The sequence below is a fragment of the Cricetulus griseus genome, chromosome X (genome assembly GCF_003668045.3).
Source record: "Cricetulus griseus strain 17A/GY chromosome X, alternate assembly CriGri-PICRH-1.0, whole genome shotgun sequence".
NCBI lineage: Eukaryota > Metazoa > Chordata > Mammalia > Rodentia > Cricetidae > Cricetulus > Cricetulus griseus.
Genome location: NC_048604.1, coordinates 69518896 through 69538586, shown reverse-complemented (window position 1 = coordinate 69538586; position 19691 = coordinate 69518896). Strand labels below are relative to the sequence as shown.

Below are 19691 nucleotides of genomic sequence, written 5' to 3'. Positions count from 1 at the left end.
AACCAAACAAACAAACACAAAGAATGAAAGGAAGAGCTATGCTTTTCTGAGTATTTCACAAAAGTGGGCTGACTAACAAAGGCACAATGCTGAGACCCTGTAAGCCACTCAGGAACAATTTTAAGGAACATTTTTTATATTAACTAGTTTTAACCGTATTAAATAATTTAACTCTCTTTGTTATCTAGGTGCTAGAATCCAGAAACTGTTGCTGCCGTGTTCTGTGGACCATTTTGTCAGGATACTCTGGATTTTATTTAGATCCTGTTTTTTTTCTTTCTCTCCATTTTTTATTTAAATTAGAAACAAGATTGTTTTACATGTCAATCCCAGTTCCCTCTGCCTCTCCTCCTCCCATGCCCCCCCCAACAACTGAAAGACCCTCGGACCGAGGAGTCTCTACAAATCGGAGATCCCCCCCAAAACACTCAATGTCCAGTCCAGCTGATGCAAAAACAAGAGGTAAGTTTATTATGGGACGTTTGCGCAAACGGGCTTCCCAGTCCGACAGACAAAGGAAAAGCCTTGTTCCTCTAAAGCAGGCTTCTTTTATAGGAGAAAAACCATAGGCTTTTAGGGGTTTGGGTACGTGACCAGAGTCACAGATCCTTTGGAGATCTCTTATCTTTGGGGCCGGATGGTCTCCTGACTCAGTGGGATAGTCTGTTTTTATCTTCATGACCCTAGGGCAGGGTGACCCTCTACGAATTCTTGGTATTCAGTTAGGTTGTCTTGTGGCCTTGTAAGGGAGTTATTTCTGCCAGCTAAGAAATTCCAGGGGCTTGGGTCATTGTGACCTTGGTTAGGTTTTAAGTCAGGTCTCCCTGTTCTTAGGGTGAGAGGATTGTTTTTCTTCTAAGTAATTTCTTTGTTAATTCTAAAGTCCTTCATTTCCCCCTTTTTTTTTTTAGGTAACCCATTCTTGGGTTATTAGTGGACAATTTTATATAGCATTTTGACCAGGTAAATGGACGGCGTCTGTCTCATACTACTTCCTGCTGACTTTGGGGCATCGTTAGGGGTCTAAAAAAAATGAAATGTTAGTCAAAAGAAAAGGGGATTTAGGCAGTGGAGAGGCAGCTGGTTGTCAAACTGTTGAAGAGTCAGGAGTGTCTGCAGCAGCACGACTGGTTTATAGTCTGAGCCTGTCTGGGCCTCATGGTCCTTAGGAGCAGGCTGTAGTCAGCAGCTGATACTTAGATGCGTTCTTGAGTCCTAAAAAAAAACTTACAGATTCAGGTTAGAAGAAACATCAGGGACCTCAGCGCTTGGCACAGCGTGGTACTGTTGAGTTAGAACGAGGGCTTGAGTGATGGATAACCTTTCACGTATAAACTGTAGGAGCCTAGTGAGGAGACAAGGGCCAAGTGTCAGGAGTAAGAGGAGAATGAGCAGGGGTCCTACCAGGGTGGAAATTAGGGTAGTCAACCATGGGGTCCTATTGAACCATCCTTTGAACCATCCTTGTTGAGCTTCGGCCTCCCTCTGTCTTTTAGTATCTCTCTCTGAGTTTTGTCATGGAGTCCCTAATTACTCCTGAGTGGTTTACATAGAAGCAGCATTCCTCTCTGAGGGCAACGCAGAGTCCTCCTTCTTTTAGAAACAATAGGTCTAGTCCTCTCTGGTTTTGGAGGGCTACCTCTGCCAGGGAGGCCAGTGATTCCTCCAGCCTGGTTATTGACTTTTCTAATTCCTTTAAATCTGCCGTCATGGCATTTTTGAGCTCGCTGTACTGTTGCGGTCCTTGGACCAGGGCCGCGGTCCTTGTACCAATCCCTGCGGTGACCCCAATCCCTAACAGAACAGCTAGGGTTATGGACACTGGTTCCCTTTGATATCGGGTCTGATTAGAACCTTACATGTCCTCCAGATAGCCCGCTGGATGGTACAATACACGGGGCATCAGTTGGACCAGCACACAGAAGTCTTTGGTTTGGTTGAGGGCTCCTGTATGTATACAAGGGGTGAGCCCAGTATTGCAGGCCCACCATAGGCCTGGACTAGGTATCAGGTAGGTGGGTTTCGTAGGCTGTGGGAGGGTATGGTTACAAAGGTCTTGGTGAGACTGGGGAACAGGGCCTAGGCAGGTACCCATTCCTGAGACTTGAGTAAGAGTTAGTTTATGGTGTGCTCCCCAATCACACTGAGATGAATCAGTGGTGCTATTAAACGTCCCTAGGGTGGCTATGCCCTCATAGTAGGGGGGTGCAGAAGCAAGGCATAGCCAGCAAGGGTTAGTCATATCTGGCCTGGTTTGGTTAAGGGCAGAGAAGGCTCCCCTGACCAGATTAAAAATTCGCTGTCTAGTAGATGGAATATTTTCTACCTGGGAGGCAGTGGCGAGGGAGGGGCTGGTGGCGGTTGGAACCGGGGTAATGACCCGAGCCAGAGCTCTAGGTTGGGGGAGCTTTGGGGTTCCTAGGTTTCTAAGGACTGGATTAGGCCCTATCGCCCGTGGAGTAGGGCTCTGTATCAGCAACCGGACCTTGAATATGACTCCTCTATCTGTTCCTGTCATGTGCCATCTTAAACCCCAAGTTTTTCCGGTTAGCCAGGTTGTATAGGTTGCCTTCCCTCGGTCAGTGAAGTTAATTCTTAGAGGGAGGCAAAGAGCTCCTTTGCAAGTTCGCTCCCAGTCCCCAAAACTGTGGGGACTACATTGGAGGGGTTGCGAGTAGTTCCGCTTGACAGTTATCAGATCCCAGGAGGAGCTGGGTTTCCAATAAGCATCCCCAGTAGTTTCGCAACCCCACTTAGCACAGAAATACTCAGTATAACCCCCGCACCCAGAGCCCTGGGGCTGCCCCGGGACACACATAGAAATCAAGTCTGGCTAGCTCACACTGTGTTATCCTATTACTACAGCCAAATCGGCGGTTTCCTCTACCCATGTAGGTTGTCATCTCATTTGCCCCTATAGTCGGGATATCCCAGGTTTCTAGACCTGCGGCTAGATGGCAAAAATCAGGGGTGAGTGTAGGCCACCAAGTACCGGGGGGCTGGAGGCTAGTGACTGACCAGACGACCTCCTCTGTCTGGGATATCACCTGCCAAGTTAGCTGCTGGGGGGCATGTGGGGCTCCTTTAACTAGGGCTGAGAAATGGAAAAGCATCGAGCATAATGAAATGATTAAACATCATGTAAATGTCTTACCTTGAGTGGGTTTTGAGTGCGCTGTAGTTTCCATTTTGGGGTCTCGTTCGTCACCCAATTCTCGCTGGTGTTGGCCTTCTTGGCATGTGAGGCGTGGACCCATGCTGCAATCCCGTCCACCTTTAGTGCCGTGGGGGTGGTCAGAAGCACGGTGTAGGGGCCCTTCCAGCGAGTCTCAAGAGTCTTAGACTGGTGGCGTCTGATGTATACGGAGTCCCCAATCTGGAATGGGTGAGGTACAGCAGGGTTTCCGGCCTGGTACACTGCAGCCAATGGTTTCCAGATCTGGTTTTGAATAATCTGGAGTGCGCGTAGTCGGGCCTGGAGGGATGGGGGGTTAACGGAATGGTTAGGATCAGCAGGGAACACATCCATAATAGGTGGGGGTCCTCCGAACAAAATCTCAAAAGGTGTGAGCCCATGTACCGAGGGGGTATTTCGAACCCTAAATAGGGCCATGGGCAGGAGCTGTACCCAGTCCTTAGCGCCAGTCTCTAAGGCTAATTTGGTCAGGGTCTCTTTAATTGTTCGGTTTGCCCGTTCTACCTGACCTGAACTTTGGGGGTGATATGCACAATGTAATTTCCAATTGATCCCCAATGTTTTGGCCACCAACTGACTTACCTGGGAGACAAAGGCAGGTCCGTTGTCGGACCCTATTACCTTAGGCAGTCCGAACCTCGGGAAGATCTCTTCAAGAATCTTCTTGACCACCACCTGGGCGGTCTCATGCTTAGTAGCAAAAGCCTCAGTCCATCCTGAAAAGGTGTCTATAAAAACCAGGAGGTACCTGTTCCCAAAGCTACCGGGTCTGATTTCGGTGAAATCAACTTCCCAGTTGGTCCCTGGACGTTCTCCTCTCACCCTGGTTCCCTCAGGCAACTTGAGCCGTCCTGTATTCACCTTTGCACAGGGGGTACAGGTGCTAGTGATCTGTTGGATGAGAGCATTGAGGTTATGATATAGTAGGTTTGTTCTTCCCATTGTAGAAGGGTTTTTAGCTTTTTGTGCCCGAGGTGGGTCCATCGATGTAGTTGTGACAAAAGTTCCTTAGCGGCCCCCTGTGGCAACAGAATTTTTCCTTGGTAGCGCCAGACATTTGCCTCCTGATCATAGTTGGCCCCCAGACTCTGAACTGTTTCTAAGTCGCTGTCCGTGTATTCGAATCCTTGACATGGGGTTGGATCAGAGGTCTTTAGGGAGAGGACTTGTGGCCCCAAGGCTGCTTTTCTGGCCTCTTCATCGGCCATTCGGTTCCCTCTAGCCACTGGGTCATTTCCCTTCTGGTGTCCGGGGCAGTGTATAATGCTCAATCTTCGTGGTAGAGAAAGAGCCTGCAAGAGCTCTAGGATCTCAGTCTTATTTTTAATGTCTTTTCCTGCTGAAGTCAAAAGTCCCCGTCTCCGATAAATTTCTCCATGTACATGGGCTGTAGCGAAGGCATAGCGGCTGTCTGTATAGATATTGACTCTACAACCTTCAGCCATTTTGAGTGCTTGGGTCAGGGCAATCAGCTCTGCTCTCTGGGCTGAGGTTCCTGGCAGCAAGGCACTGGCCCATATTGTAGTCTGCCCGTCCACCACCGCTGCCCCTGCCTTTCGTATACCGTCTTGCAGGAAACTGCTCCCGTCTGTGAACCAGGTGTGCTCGGCTCCTGGTAGCGGTTGATCCATTAAGTCTCCCCGGGCTCCGCAGGTCTCGGCCAGGATCAGGCAGCAGTCATGGGGCAAAGCAGTTTCTGCGTCCGCATCTGGAAGGAGGGTGGCCGGGTTTAAAGATGTTGCTGCCCCGAATCGCAGTCTGTCTGGGTTGAGGAGCAGAGCCTGGTAATGTGTCATTCGTGCATTCGAAAGCCATCGATCGGGGGGTTGTCGGACCACTGCCTCAATCGCATGGGGGGCTATCACTGTGAGTTGCTGACCCAGAGTCAATCTGTCTGCGTCCTTGGTCAGAACCGCCACAGCAGCCACCATCCGGAGGCAGGGGGGCCAGCCCATGGCCACATTGTCCAATTTCTTAGAGAAGTATGCCACAGGTCTCTTCCAGGGTCCGAGCTGTTGTGTTAAGACCCCTTTTTCCATCCCAGCCTTTTCGTCCACATAAAGCGTGAAAAGCTTGTTTATGTTGGGGAGGCTTAGTGCAGGGGCAGACAGTAAGGCCTTTTTGATGCCATCAAAGGCCTTCTGATGCTCCTCTGTCCATGTAAAAGGGTAGTGTTAGCCTTAGTCAGAGGATACAGTGGGGCTGCCAGCTCCGCGAAACCCGGGATCCAGAGACGGCAGAACCCTGCGCTGCCCAGGAAATTCCCGAACTTCCCGGGAGCTCTTGGGTGGTGGAATCAGGGCTACAGCTTGCTTACGGCTTTCTGTTAGCCATCTCTGGCCACCCTGGAGCCGGTATCCTAAGTAGGTGACCTGTACCCTGCAAAGTTGAGCTTTCTTTGCTGAAGCTCTGTACCCCAGTTCCCCCAGCTTTTGCAGTAAGGCCCCGGTACCTTGGAGGCAGTCTTGTTCAGATTCCGCTGCCAGGAGGAGGTCATCTACGTATTGAAGCAGGATCAGGTTAGGGTTATGGATCCGGAAGTCTGCTAGGTCTTGGTGTAAGGCCTCATCGAAGAGAGTTGGTGAGTTTTTGAACCCCTGTGGGAGCCGTGTCCAAGTGAGCTGGCCAGAAAACCCAGTCTCCGGGTCCTTCCATTCAAAAGCGAACATGGGCTGGCTCTGGGGACTCAGTCTGAGGCAAAAGAATGCATCCTTAAGATCTAGCACCGTGTACCAGATGTGGCTCGGAGGCAACATGCTCAGCAAGTTATAAGGATTGGGCACTGTCAGATGGATGTCCTCAGTTCTCCAGTTGACCTCCCGCAGGTCTTGAACGGGCCTGTACTCTCCCGTACCTGGTTTCTTTATGGGGAGAAGGGGGGTATTCCAAGGGCTGTGACAGGGCCTAAGGATGCCTTGTTGTAATAGTCTATTGATATGTGGCTTGATTCCTTCCCGGGCCTCTTGGCTCAAAGGATATTGTTTAATGGCCGCTGGAGTGGCTGAGGGCTTGAGGTTGATAATTAAAGGAGGCTGTTTTTTAGCCAACCCCATGCCTGCTGTTTCTGCCCAGGCTTGGGGATATTTTTCTAACCAGCTAGACTCCATGGTTGGCGAGGTGGGTGAGGGATCCTCTAGAAGTCTATATTCATCCTCGAGCCTTAAGGTCAGTATCTGGAGGGGTTGTCCCCCTCTCCTGTGATGGTGGCCCTCTTCTGATGGAAGTGAATGTGGGCTCCCACTTTAGAGAGGAGGTCTCTCCCTAATAAGGGGTAAGGACATTCGGGCACCAGCAAGAAGGAATGAGTCACGTGTCCAGTGCTCAGGTGGACCTTACGTTCAGTTGTCCATCGGTGTAGCTTTCCTCCGGTGGCACCCTGGACCCAGGCAGTCCGGGTGCTCAGGGGTCCCTGGGTCTGAGTCAGGACTGAGTGCTGAGCTCCCGTGTCTACCAAGAAAGTTACGGGTTGCCCCCCGATGTTAAGAGTTACCCGGGGCTCAGGGGGAGGCACCTGGCCCTGACTGTCCTAATCTCCCTTTTCCAGAGAGAGAATGGGGGTGGGCTTCCGCCTTGGATTCTTCGGACAATGTTTGACTCAATGTCCTTTTTCCTTGCAATAAGTACACTGGTCTCTCTCCACTCTTGTTCTCCTTTTGTCTCCCAGGTTCCCTGTCTGACCTGGCCTATGTTCTGATCTCTGAACTACAGTGGCCAAAATTTTAGCCAGCTCTTGGTTTCGCTTTTTGTCTCTTACATTTTCCCTGTCCTCCTGTAACTTTCGTAATCTTTCTTCCTTTTCTTCGGGAGTCTGTCTCTTATTGAAAATCTTTTCCGCTTCCTTTACTAAGTCTCGAAGGGTGTACCCCTGTAGCCCCTCAAGGCGCTGTAGTTTTGTACGTATGTCGGGTGCCGATTGTCCAATGAATGACATGATTATATCTGCTTCCCTATCCTGAGCCTGGGGGCCAAAGGGGGTGTACATTCTGTAGGCTTCCATCAAATGCTCTAGAAACCCTGCGGGGGTTTCTTCCAAGCCCTGAACTACTGCACGTACCTTGGCCAAATTTGTGGGGCGCCTGCCTGCCCCTTTGAGACCCGCCAACAGAGTCTGGCGATAAAGACGGTGACGCTCCCTACTGGCTGCTGTGTTGATGTCCCAGTCTGTCGGTCTGGTCAAGGGAAAGACTTCATCTATTTCATTTGGGAGCTGGGTGGGTCTGCCATCTGGCCCCGGGACGTTCTTCCAGGCCTCTAGGAGTACCCGTTGTCTCTCCTCGGTTGTGAGGAGAGTCTGCAGCAGCTGTTGGCAGTCATCCCAGGTGGGCTGGTGGGTGATGAGGATAGATTCAATAAGACCTGTCAAGGCCTGGGGGTCCTGTGAAAAGGGGGGGTAGTTAGTTGCTGACCCATGGGGAGAAGCAGAGATTGACACAAATAACAAGCACAACAGAACAAAATACAACAGACAGGACGAACCGCGGTAGACAGGTGGCGCCAAACCAGTACAAAGCGGGAGGGAAGCAAAGTCCGGGGCGGCCGCTTCCCCAGAGAAATGAGACTTCGTCTCTTCTCCCTCCTCCAAATGGCCCTCAGACTCTCGTCTGGGCCGAACCAAAAACTAATCCAACCAAAAAAAACAAGTTACAAAGCGGGAGGGAAGCAAAGTCCAGGGCGGCTGCTTCCCCAGAGAAATGAGACTTCGTCTCTTCTCCCTCCTCCAAATGGCCCTCAGACTTTCGCCTGGGCTGAACCAAAACTCCTCGGAACACCTCTGTACAAGACACAAAGACACAGAGACACAGAGACACATACACACAAATACATAGACTGTCTTACCTCCAACTGGCTATGAAATTGAGTCTGGGGGATGTCCTGATCTCGATGGGACCTCCAAATGAAAGACCCTCGGACCGAGGAGTCTCTACAAATCGGAGATCCCCCCCAAAACACTCAATGTCCAGTCCAGCTGATGCATAAACAAGAGGTAAGTTTATTATGGGACGTTTGCGCAAACGGGCTTCCCAGTCCGACAGACAAAGGAAAAGCCTTGTTCCTCTAAAGCAGGCTTCTTTTATAGGAGAAAAACCATAGGCTTTTAGGGGTTTGGGTACGTGACCAGAGTCACAGATCCTTTGGAGATCTCTTATCTTTGGGGCAGGATGGTCTCCTGACTCAGTGGGATAGTCTGTTTTTATCTTCATGACCCTAGGGCAGGGTGGCCCTCTACGAATTCTTGGTATTCAGTTAGGTTGTCTTGTGGCCTTGTAAGGGAGTTATTTCTGCCAGCTAAGAAATTCCAGGGGCTTGGGTCATTGTGACCTTGGTTAGGTTTTAAGTCAGGTCTCCCTGTTCTTAGGGTGAGAGGATTGTTTTTCTTCTAAGTAATTTCTTTGTTAATTCTAAAGTCCTTCACAACCCCCTATCTTATCCCCTTCCTGCTCCCCAGGGAGAGTGAAGCCTTACATGGGGGATCTTCAGAGTCTGTCATATTTTTTGGGATAGGGCCTAGGCCCACCCCCTTGTGTCTAGGCTCAAGGAGTATCCCTCTATGTGGAATGGGCTCCCAAAGTCTATTCCTATGCCATGGATAACTACTTATCTACTACAAAAGGCCCCATAGATTTCCGAGGTCTCCTCACTGACACCCACGTTCATGAGGTCTGGATCAGTCCCATGCTGGTTTCCTTGTTCAGGTCAGCTGTTTCTGTGGGTTTCACCAGCCTGGTCTTGACCCCTGTGCTCATTACTCCTCGTTCTGTGCAACTGGATTCCAGTTCAGTTCAGTGATTAGCTGTGGGTGTCTTTGTCCACTTCCACCAGCTGCTGGGTGAAGGCTATAGGATGGCATATAAGTCAGTCATCAATCTCATTATCAGGGGAGGGCATTTAAGGTATCCTCTCCTCTGTAGCTCAGATTGTTAGCTGGTGTCATCTTTGTAGATCTCCAGACATTTCCCTAGCGCCTGATTTCTCTTTAAACCTATAATGGCTCCCTGTATTATGGTATCTCTTATCTTGCTCTCCTCTATTCTTTCCCCAACTCGAACTTCCTGCTCCCTCATGTCCTCCTCACCCCTCCCCTTCTCCCCTTCTCATTCTCCTAGCTCTCTGTCCCGTCCCCTCATGCTCCCAATTTGCTCAGGAGATCTTGTTCCTTTTCCCTTCTCCGGGGGACCATGTATATCTCTCTTAGGGTCCTCCATGTTTCCTAGCTTCTCTGGCAGTATGGATTGTGGGCTGGTAATCCTTTGCTGTAAGTCTAAAATCCATATATGAGTGAGTAATACCCTGTTTGTCTTTTTGCGACTGGGTTACCTTGCTCAGAATGGTTTCTTCTAGTTCATTCATTTGTCTGCAAATTTCAAGATTCCATTGCTTTGTTTTGTTTTTCCACTGAGTAGTACTCCATTGTGTAAATGTACCACATTTTCTCTATGCATTCTTCAGTTGAGGGGCATCTAGGTTGCTTCCAGGTTCTGGTTATTACAAGGGTGATTCCTCAGGAAAATGAGAATCAGTCTACCACAAGACCTGACAATTCCACTCTTAGGCATATACCCAAAAGAAGCACATTCAAACAACAAGGACACCTGTTCAACTATGTTCATAGCAGCATTATTTGTACATCGTGTTTTGATAGGCTTCCTCTGACAGCAACGCCATTAGAGGAGAGTCACTGCCTGGGTAGAACTCTGACCAGTCCCCTTGTTGATCTCAGGTAAGAAAGGAAAGGGTGACTCGGTAGTGGGGGAGGCAGAGGCAGGCAGACCTCCATGAGTTCAAGGCCAGCCTGGTCTACAGAGTGAGTTCTAGGACAGGCTCCAAAGCTACAGAGAAACCTTGTCTCAAACACAGAAAAGAAAAGAAAGTAGAGGGCAGAGATGGTTGCAGTGGTTATCCTTTTTTAAATTTACTTTTAACTTAAAATTATTAAAAATGCTTTTCATACAATATATTTTTATCATGGTCTCAGTCCTCCCTACCAACTTCATAGTCTTTATCCCCTCCCACACTCTCTTTCTAAATAAAAAACCCAAATATAAAAACTAAGTAACTAAAAATCAGAACCCAATAAGACAAAAATACCAAAACAAACAACAAGCACACAGAAAAACAAGGAGTCTATTTTACGTTGGCCAACTATTCCTGGGCATGGAGCCTGCCCTGGACTGTGGTTTGTGTACCCAGTGACACTCCATTAAAGAAAACTGATTTTCCTTTTCTCAGCAGATATCAATTGCAAATTGCTTCTTGGTGAGGGTTGGGACTTTGTGTTCATTCCTCGTTTTCAGTGCTGGGATTTTGTCTGTTTTGAACCTGTTCAGGTCTTTGAGCTCATATGTGTATTGGTCTTGTTGTACCTGGAAGATGCTCTTTCATCTGCCACCTCTGACTCTTAGAATCTTTTCACCTCGTCTTCCACATAGACCCCTGAACCTTGAGAGGAGGGTTTTAATGAAGACATCCCACTTAGGACTGAATGCTCCAAAGTCTCTGACTCTGCACATTGCCAGTGGTCTCTGTGTTAATTCCCATCTACTGCAAGAAGAAGATGCTCTGATGAGGGCAGAATGTTGCTCTAATCTAAGTCTCAGCCAAGGGTGGTGGCTGAGGGATCCCTGGTAGAAACTGGTTCTGGGATAAAGGAATGGTATAGGCTATAATGAAAAGCTGAAAGGAGCAGTGGCAGGGAAAAATGAGGAGAACCTTGGGTCCACACCAGGAAGCTGAGCTCCTAGTGGATTGTGGCAAGCAGGAAGACATTGCAGTGGTTATTATTGAAGAGCAGCTTATTATTGGGGCTTTCTCTGACATCTATTTGTGGTGGCATTTCTAAGTGGCTGGCTTCTTTAGCTGGGATATATGAGGCAACAACAAAACCCAAGGAACCCACTGTGAGTTTAGGTCACTTAGGTTGCAAGAAAATCTGCCCCTTTCTCTTTTAAGAGTCACATGTTTTATATATAATGCACATAGCTTAGAATGTACTGGGTGTGAGGAATAGAGAAAAGTGGGTCTATTCCATTCAACAAGCATTTGGTATTAGACATAAATTGGAAAGCTGAAAAATCTTACTAAGTGGGTGCCTCATGGGATGACGAAAGACCTTTTAAAAATTCATTATTTTGAACTGTCATCCTCATTTGTTCCATGCAACAACAACAAACCATTTCTAGATCAGATTGTGATGTGCAACAAGAAATGGGCAGCTAGCTCAGTGGCTGGACTGAGAAACTCCAAAGTAGTTCCCAAAGTGAAACTTACACACACACACACACACACACACACACACACACACACACACACACACACAAAGTGGTCACTGGTGGTCTGATCTGATCCACAAGTTTCTAAATCCTGGCAAAACCATTACATCTAAGTATGTTCAGCAAATCCATGAGTCACTGAAAACTGCAGTGCCTGCAGCTTTCAACAGACGGGGCCGGCAATGCTCCACAACAATACCCTACCACATATCATATAACCAATGCTTCAAAAGTTAAATGAAGGGATGAAGAGATGGTTCCGTGGATAAGAGCACTGCCTGTTATTCCAGAGGATCCAGAGGACTCAGGTTCAATCCCCAGCATCCACACAACAGCTTACATCCTTCTGTGATGCCAGTACCAGCAAATCTTATGCCCTCTTCAGGCCTCTGTGGGTGGTATACCTGTCATTTGGTGAAGAGACATACATGCTGGGAAACTGCCCACACACAGAATAAAAATAAAGGAAAAATAGTTTAAGTTGGATAAATTGAGCTATGAAGTTTTGCCTCATCTAATGTATTACCTGACCTCTCATCAATTGACTACAACTTCTTCAAGCATCTCGATTTTTTTTTTTTTGGCTTTTTTCGAGACAGGGTTTCTCTGTGGCTTTGGAGGCTGTCCTGGAACTAGCTCTTGTAGACCAGGATAGTCTCGAACTCACAGAGATCCTCTGCCTCTGCCTTCTGAGTGCTGGGATTAAAGGTGTGTGCCACCAATGCCTGGCTCAATTTTTTTTTGGCATGGAAAATGCTCATAATCAGAGAGATGAAGAAAATGCTTTCCAAGAATTCATGTAATGCAGAAGCATGGGTTTTTATGATACAGGAATAAACCCACTGATTTCTTGTTGGCAAAAAATGTGTTGATTGTAATGGTTTCTGTTTTGAATATTAAAGATGTGTTTGAGCCTAGTGATAGAGGCTTAAAATTGATGGTCTGTAACCTCAATTCCTTTTTTGCCAACCTAATAGGTTGATGACAGTAAGTCTTGCAGACAAATTGACAGTTGAGCAGACTTCAGGGAAGTGAGTAGTGAGCCACACCAAATAGTAAACATATCAGGACAACAGCCATTGCAAAGAGTGCACTCACCTTGTTGATGAAATCTTAAGGATGCCTAAGTAACTGCAACAGAATGAGAAAGTAGAACACCAGGAGACAAGATTGGAAATGTAATGAGGCAATCGCATTGCTTAGAACCTGGTAGATCACTACAAGGATTTGAACTTTATTCTTAGAAAGATGGGGTCTCACTGGATGTCTGTGTAGGGAGAACTAATGTAATATGACTTGGTTTCATCAGGATTGGTCTGATTTTTTTTGTAAATAGAATACCACATTTGGCAAGGATGGAAGCCTTGAGAGTAATCTAGGAGACTACTGAAGTGATCCAGCTGAACAAGCAATTGTGTCATGAACTAGAGGAATAGCACTAGATAGGATAAGAAGCAGTGCACTTCTGGATTTATTTTGAAGAGATAGCTTATGGGTCTTACTGCTAGGTTGGATATGACATGTTATTCCAAGGATTTTACCCCCAGAGAAACTAGGAAGGTGAAATTATTATTTTTTTAAATTGAATTACATGGGTCCCTTAATTTTCCTCTTTGTTTAAAATTATATATATATATATATATATATATATATGTATGTATATATATAATATGTATGTGTACTATGAGCATACAGGTACCTGCAAAGACCAGAAGAGGGCACTAGATCTTCCTGCAACTGGAATTAGAGGTAGTTGTGAGCTGTCTGATATGGATACTAGGAATCTAATCTGGGTTTTCTGCAAGACCAGCAAGTACTCAACACTGAGCAGTCTCTGCAGCTCCTGAAATCACTATTGAATAAAACAAGGACAACTTTAGGAGGGGGTCATTGTTAAGTAGAAGATCAACCATTCGGATACGTTGAGTTTGAGATGTCTGCTAAATCTCCAAATGTAGATGAACACAAGCTCTGTTGCCATGGTGTTCAGTTAAAGCAAAGGAAACATGGAAGCACATCACTCAAATGTCCATGCACAGTCTATTTCTGAGGCAAGGTACAGGGAAGCAAGTTATTTACTTTACTTGCATAGGGAGGATGTGAGAAAAGTTTTCTAAAGTAGATGACATCTTTAGATTTCCCAGACTAATCCTGAGGGGTAGGGACTAGGTGTCCATTGATAGAGAAAAAAATTGTCATGTTTTTTATATCCTTAGATCCTGGCACACAGTGGTTGCTCAGTCAGACTCATCCAGTCACCAGTTGTGTGACCTTGAACTTCTTTCTCTGAGACATAAGTTCTTTATCTATGTGATGGAAATTATCATAGCATTTTGTGAGGGTTCAGTGTAGAATGCCTGACTCAACTGTTTGATACATAGTGACTTCATGTTAATTATTATTGTTGAAAATTTTCATTAATGGACAACTGCCTTCTTTAATGATTGTGTATAAGACTGGAATCACTGTATTATTTTTTAAAAAGAGGGTCATGTTGGAGGGGATGGGGAGGTGGGAGACGGATGTGGAAGGAGTTAGAAGGAAGAGTAAGGGTGAATATAACAATGGATTGTAAATAATTCTCATAGGCTTGATAAAATTATTATATTAAAAAGAAGGCTGTATCCATATCTTGGAGGTGTGTACCATCCACGCTCTATGTAACCTTTGGCAAAATACTTCATAAACTCATTAACTTTGATTCACTCTGGTTCATTCTGAAATTATTTTCTGTGGTGTAGTCAAGAATTTGGCTTTACCTGAATAGAGGTCCCTAAGGGAGAAAGGATTTCCTAGGCTGCTATTAGTTGTATTGGCTGTGTTTCTTTGACACTGCCCTAAAAGGATAGTGTACTGCTGGACTTTCCAGCTGAAAGCAAATTGCTTCTTGGGGGTCCTTTGGGACAGATATGGAGAAAAAGTATTTGCAAAATCAATAGCTGCATACTAGGTAGCAAGCAGGGGATGTGTTAATCTAGGTCAAGCAAAGACTCAAACCTAGCACACCAGCTGCAATTTGAGTCAACATTTGATTGAACTTATTATAATAGATTATCATTCCCTTCATATTTGCACCAACCAAGTAGGAGAGGTAAATGGGGGATGTGATGAGGAACATCACCCTGAATCTTACAAGTCCTTGGTGAGGGCACCAATCTCTGCAATCCCTCCAGAGATGCAATATTGGCTTTTGTTAATGCCATTCCCAAGCAGAGGCAGCTCTAATGGTTTATATGTCATCTTCACTCTGCAGGTCAGGAAACCAGTGTGAGAATTCTACCAACTTCTAAGTTGTTTATCAAACCCAATTATGCATTCTTCAACTCATAAAATAAGTACAGGAAAATAACTATAGTTCAGTGGCTCATTGAACCCACAGTGACTCAGACCTTTGATAAAATTCCATTGATTATATTATATCCTTAAGTCCCTCTTTTGACTGAAGAGCCACAATGCTATTTGAGATCTCTTGGACGTAATGTCAGTTCAAAACTAGTGTAGGTACTAAAATATATGATTATTTCCTTTTCCTCCAGCATGTGGTTGCCATGGTAAAAAGACTGTAGACTCATTTCAGGAGAGATTGGAGAAAGATTAATAGTAAAGCAATTTGGTAGTATAGGAGGGTTCCTCCTCAAAGGGACCTGGGATTCATTTTTTTCATAGGCCTATAGATTGTCTAAAGTCTAGAAGTTGGTTGAGGAGTCATGGTTCTTTGTGGCAATGATTCAAGATAAACTTTTGTTTGTTTGCTCTGGAAATACATTTCATATACAGATTAAACAAAAATTTAGTATATTTCCTATGTATTTTGCTTCTCAGATTACCATAGCTGATTATCTAACGTCAACAGAGACCATCATGATCATTCCTTTCCTTCTAGTGTCTGTTATGGACAGTATTCTCATTTTACCTTTGGTAATTTAGTACTGCTACTTGGCCCTTGTGACTCTTACACTCATTGCATTTAGGTTATCCAATTGAATGGTTCTGGCTCCCAGTCTAAATTCTGCTATACAGAAAAGAGTAATGACAGAGCTCTTCAAGCATGCTGGTGCTCCTCTCCCAAACATACTTCTTATAGTATTATTGGAAGCCATGTAGTCTGGACTCTCCTATGGTAGAGATACCCAGTTACCTGGAGCCACTGAATCCCTTCATCAACATTAAGCCAAAAGACATCAGGCATGTCCAGCTTACTCACAGTAGGCCATCTCTAGACTCATACTTCATTCAACCAATCAAATACACTATTGCGTGTGTGTGTGTGTGTGTGTGTGTGTGTGTGTGTGTCTGGGTGGATATGTGCAGATGTGAATGCAGTACCTGCAGAGGCTAGAAGAGGGTGTTGGGTCCCCTGGGGCTGGAGTTTCAGGAGGTTGCTAACTGTTCCATGTGGATGCTGTGCTAGTTGAAACATTAAACCCAGGATCTAAGATCACATCAATAAATTCAGCCTTGAGTGGTGTTATTTTCTGTTCACCACTATGCTATACCCTTAAAATCCACTAGCATATACATTCTCCAGACCTCTGCTTGTATGAACTAGAAAATTCAAGCAGTTCTTTTGGAGCATAGTGCACCTCCTCAGGATCATACTGTGTTCCCCACTTCTAAGAGTCTGGTTATAGGACTAGGACTAAAGATGGGCAGGAAGGAAATGTTCTGAAGGACATCAGCATTATCGTGCATGGTATCTCCTTCAGAGACTGTAATTGCTAGTTCTATGGATAATGCAGGATTAATTCACTTGGACAAGGATGGAGAGGACAATACTTCAAGGGACAGGGTGGGGATATACCTATCACTAAGGCAGGGAGAGTATTTTTTTCCAGGTAAAATAAACTCAACAGATTTGGGGCTGGAGAAATAGCTCAATGGGCAAGATTGCTTCCTGTTCTTCCAGCTGACTGGGGTTCAGCTCTAAGTACCATGTATAGTGGTTCACAATCACTTTCAACACCAGGGAATCTGGCAGCATCTTCTGGCCTGCATAGACACAAAATTCAAATCTGTGCACACACACACACACAATTTAAAATAATAAAAGCAAATCTTAACAAAAAGAAACACATTAGTATCCAAGAACTCAATGTTTTGGCTTCATTAGGGTCCTTCTACAAATCTCTGTCTTAAGTAATAGGATCCCAACATTTTCCAGTCAATGTCTTTACTAACTGCAGATAACTGTTGAGGATCCAAGCTAAAATTGTATTGTAAGTAAGCTAAACTAATAATGAGGACTTGTGTTTGGTTTTTGGCAACTTCAGCTTTATGGATGCTGGAGACAGGATTCTCTCTCAGGGCACACTTAGAGCCTTTAGATTTTATGTGAACATTTTTTTTTCTCGAGACAGGGTTTCTCTGTGGCTTTGGAGGCTGTCCTGGAACTAGCTCTTGTAGACCAGGCTGGCCTCGAACTCACAGAGATCTGCCTGTCTCTGCCTCCCGAGGGCTGGGATTAAAGGCATGTGCCACCAACACCCATCTGAGCCTTTAGATTTTTAATACACACCAGGACCTGGGAAACTGCATCTCTGAGTTTATAGTTTCCCTTTGTTACTTTATCAGAGATACTAGAAACAACCAGCCAATACCATTATATTCCCTGTTTTCCAGAAATACTCAAAAGTATCATGTGTAAACTGACTACATTTCCTGCCTCTCACAAGTGGAGAATCAGGAGTGTCTAATGCATTTATTTCACATATTTCTTTAAATAGTTCACATCATGGATTTCCAGTATGTGCTCTCCATGCTATCAAGAGAATATTTAGTAACTTTAGATATATATAATCACATTAGACTACTAGTTCAGAAACCATTAAGCTTTCTTTCGTCTTTCTCTACAACTACTTGTGGTACCAAAATCTGCATTAGACTGCTTTCTGCAGAGGAACAGAACCAATACAATGTATGCATATTATAATGATAGTTTATTGGATTGGCTTAGATGATAAGGAAACTAGCAGCCCAACAATGGCTGTTTGTACACTGGAAAGGCACAGAACCTGGTAGGTGTTCAGTCCAAAAAAACTGTATGTTTCAGTCGTTCCAGTTAAGTGCTAAAAGCATGGAGGATCCCTGAAGAGTCACTGGTGTTAAGTTGACTTGGAAGATGGAAGAACCTGGAGTCTGGTGGCAGCCAACGATGGCAACAGTAGTGATAGATGTAGAAGAGGATCTGAAGAGATGGCTCAGTGGTTAAGAGCACTTGTCGTTCTTGCAGAGGATCCATGTTTGATTCCCAGCACCCACATGGTGGTGCACAACTACCTGTAACTCTAGTTTCAGGGCATCTGAAACCCTCTACTGCCCTCTGTCAGCACTGCATGCAAATGGTGCACATACATACATACATACATACATACATACATACATACATACATGCAGGTGAAACACTAGTACCCAGAAAATAATAAACAAGTCTAGAAATAATTTTTGAAAAGAAAGTGAAAGACGATATATGCTTGCTGCATATACTCAGACCTCTTGATATCTTGGTGACCCACTGGAAAATGCTACTCACATTCAGGGTCAGTATATTTGCTCTAGAAATGCCCTCAGAGATATGCTCAGATGTGTATCTTCTAGGTGACTCTAATTTTAGCCCAAATGACAACCATGGCCAATCATCATGACCATATGATTAACTATCTTTTGTGGTTATGTTTGTCTGCATTCCCTCAGTAGGATGTAAGCTCCTCAAGGACAGGGACTTGCTCTGTTTGTTTTATATTGCCTGGTCTTACTGTTGTGTCACCAAATTCTAGAACAGTGTTTGGCATGACCATCTGAGTCTCTATTCACAGCACTCTTACACGAGGTTGGTGATGCATGAATGCTTGCTGAATTAAACTAGGACCTAAAATCTATAGGAAAACTTAGAGCATATCAGTTATATAGATGATCTAGAGCATGGGTTTGAATCAAATGGCAAGGACTTATATCTTTCATCTATGTTACCTAGCTGTGTTAACATTGCTTAACTTCCAGCTTTTATTGGTAGAATTAAGGTAACTTTAGTACTGCCTTGATAGGGCTTTTTGTTTGTACTTCAGACTTGGTAATGATTCAGTCATTGTCAGCTAAAAATAAAACAAGGACGGCAACAAAAAGTTAGGCCAGGTGACACCTGTAATGCCACCAATCAGGTACTTGAGGTAGGATGATCACTGTCTCAGAAAGAATTCTGTCTTATCAGCATCATTTTCCCATCTTCCTACAGGGGAATCGAGGAGACCTCCTTCAACAGGTATTCTTATGTGCTTTCCAGACCCACAGAGCTGGCTTTTGTACTTCCAAGCTTTTCTTAGCACTTCCTTCTAATCTGGACACCCTTTCCTCTTAATAGTCCAAGCCTCCCTTCCCTAACACAACCATGGAGTGGAGGCAGAAGTGTCTGAGGCAGGAATAAGTAGTTTTCTGATTGCCAGTTCTGGGGTTAAGTTTCACACTGGTGATGTAAGAAGGTCGACTGTGAGATAGCCATTACAGGGCCTAGAGGATGAGAGAACAATGGTCTTGATAGGATACTTAACAGATCTGGACTCTGCCCTCTTCCTTAGTCCCCTGCAGGAGGCAGCACTTCTCGCACCCTGCCCAGATGCCCCTCAGGTCTGCTCTGTTGCTGTCTTTACTTCTGGTGGCCCTAGCTTAGAGCAAGCTTAGGGACCCATTGAGCATCTCACTGCAACTCCCTCTTGAAAGAGGGGCGGGGTGGAGTGGGCAGAAGACAGACTGAAATTGGCGACAAGGGGACAGGGGATCGTGCTCCGCAGCTCTCCAGTGGCTCAATCCCAGCCACCTAGGCTAGGGTAGCTAGTCCCTCAGAGAATGGGGGAGCTGTGGTTGAGCCCGGGGGGCACCTTTGCTTCTGTTCCTTTAAGGAGCCGCTGTTTAGCATTCCTGCTGCTGCCGCTGCCGCTGCCCGACTCTGTGCGCTGATTGGCTGGAATCAATTGAGAAGGGAGCCAGGGAGAGATGCTCTTGACTCCACTCAGATCCATCCTGGGGACCTGAGCAGAAGAGGTTCTCGCCGCACCTAGCCTTTTCCTAGGCTCCCTCTTCTTCTTTGCCGCTGGGCCTTGGCCCAGGAGCCACAACGGGCGACACGGAGCCGCCAGTGCTGGAGGGGGAGCCGTGGGTGCGGGGCAGCGTGGGGGCAGAGGCCCCGGGACGCCCGCCCGGCCCCAGGCCCCGCTCCGCCCGGGCGCCCCCACGGGTGC

The 19691-nt window shown here is 45.9% G+C and overlaps 1 protein-coding gene across 1 annotated transcript; it reads right to left on the bottom strand.

The window, feature by feature from the left end:
• Positions 1-862: 862 nt before the first annotated feature.
• On the bottom strand, positions 863-19472 carry LOC113837508. Its single transcript, XM_035449732.1, has 5 exons — positions 19332-19472; positions 7673-7814; positions 7251-7597; positions 3155-3475; positions 863-1215 (listed from the first exon to the last, which is right to left on the bottom strand). The coding sequence occupies exons 1-5, from the start codon at positions 19470-19472 to the stop codon at positions 1183-1185; spliced, it is 984 nt and encodes a 327-aa protein (XP_035305623.1). The 3' UTR covers positions 863-1182.
• Positions 19473-19691: the final 219 nt, after the last annotated feature.

Bases quoted from the DNA above. Each gene is read 5' to 3' on its own strand.
- LOC113837508 (XM_035449732.1), bottom strand. From the start codon at position 19,472: ATGGATCTGAGTGGAGTCAAGAGCATCTCTCCCTGGCTCCCTTCTCAA. The intron at 7,815-19,331 runs GTGCCCCCCGGG...TGGTTGGATTAG, and splicing joins TTAAAGGAACAGAAGCAAAG to TTTTTGGTTCGGCCCAGACG. The intron at 1,216-3,154 runs GTAAGACATTTA...GTTTTTTTTTAG, and splicing joins GCACTCAAAACCCACTCAAG to GACTCAAGAACGCATCTAAG.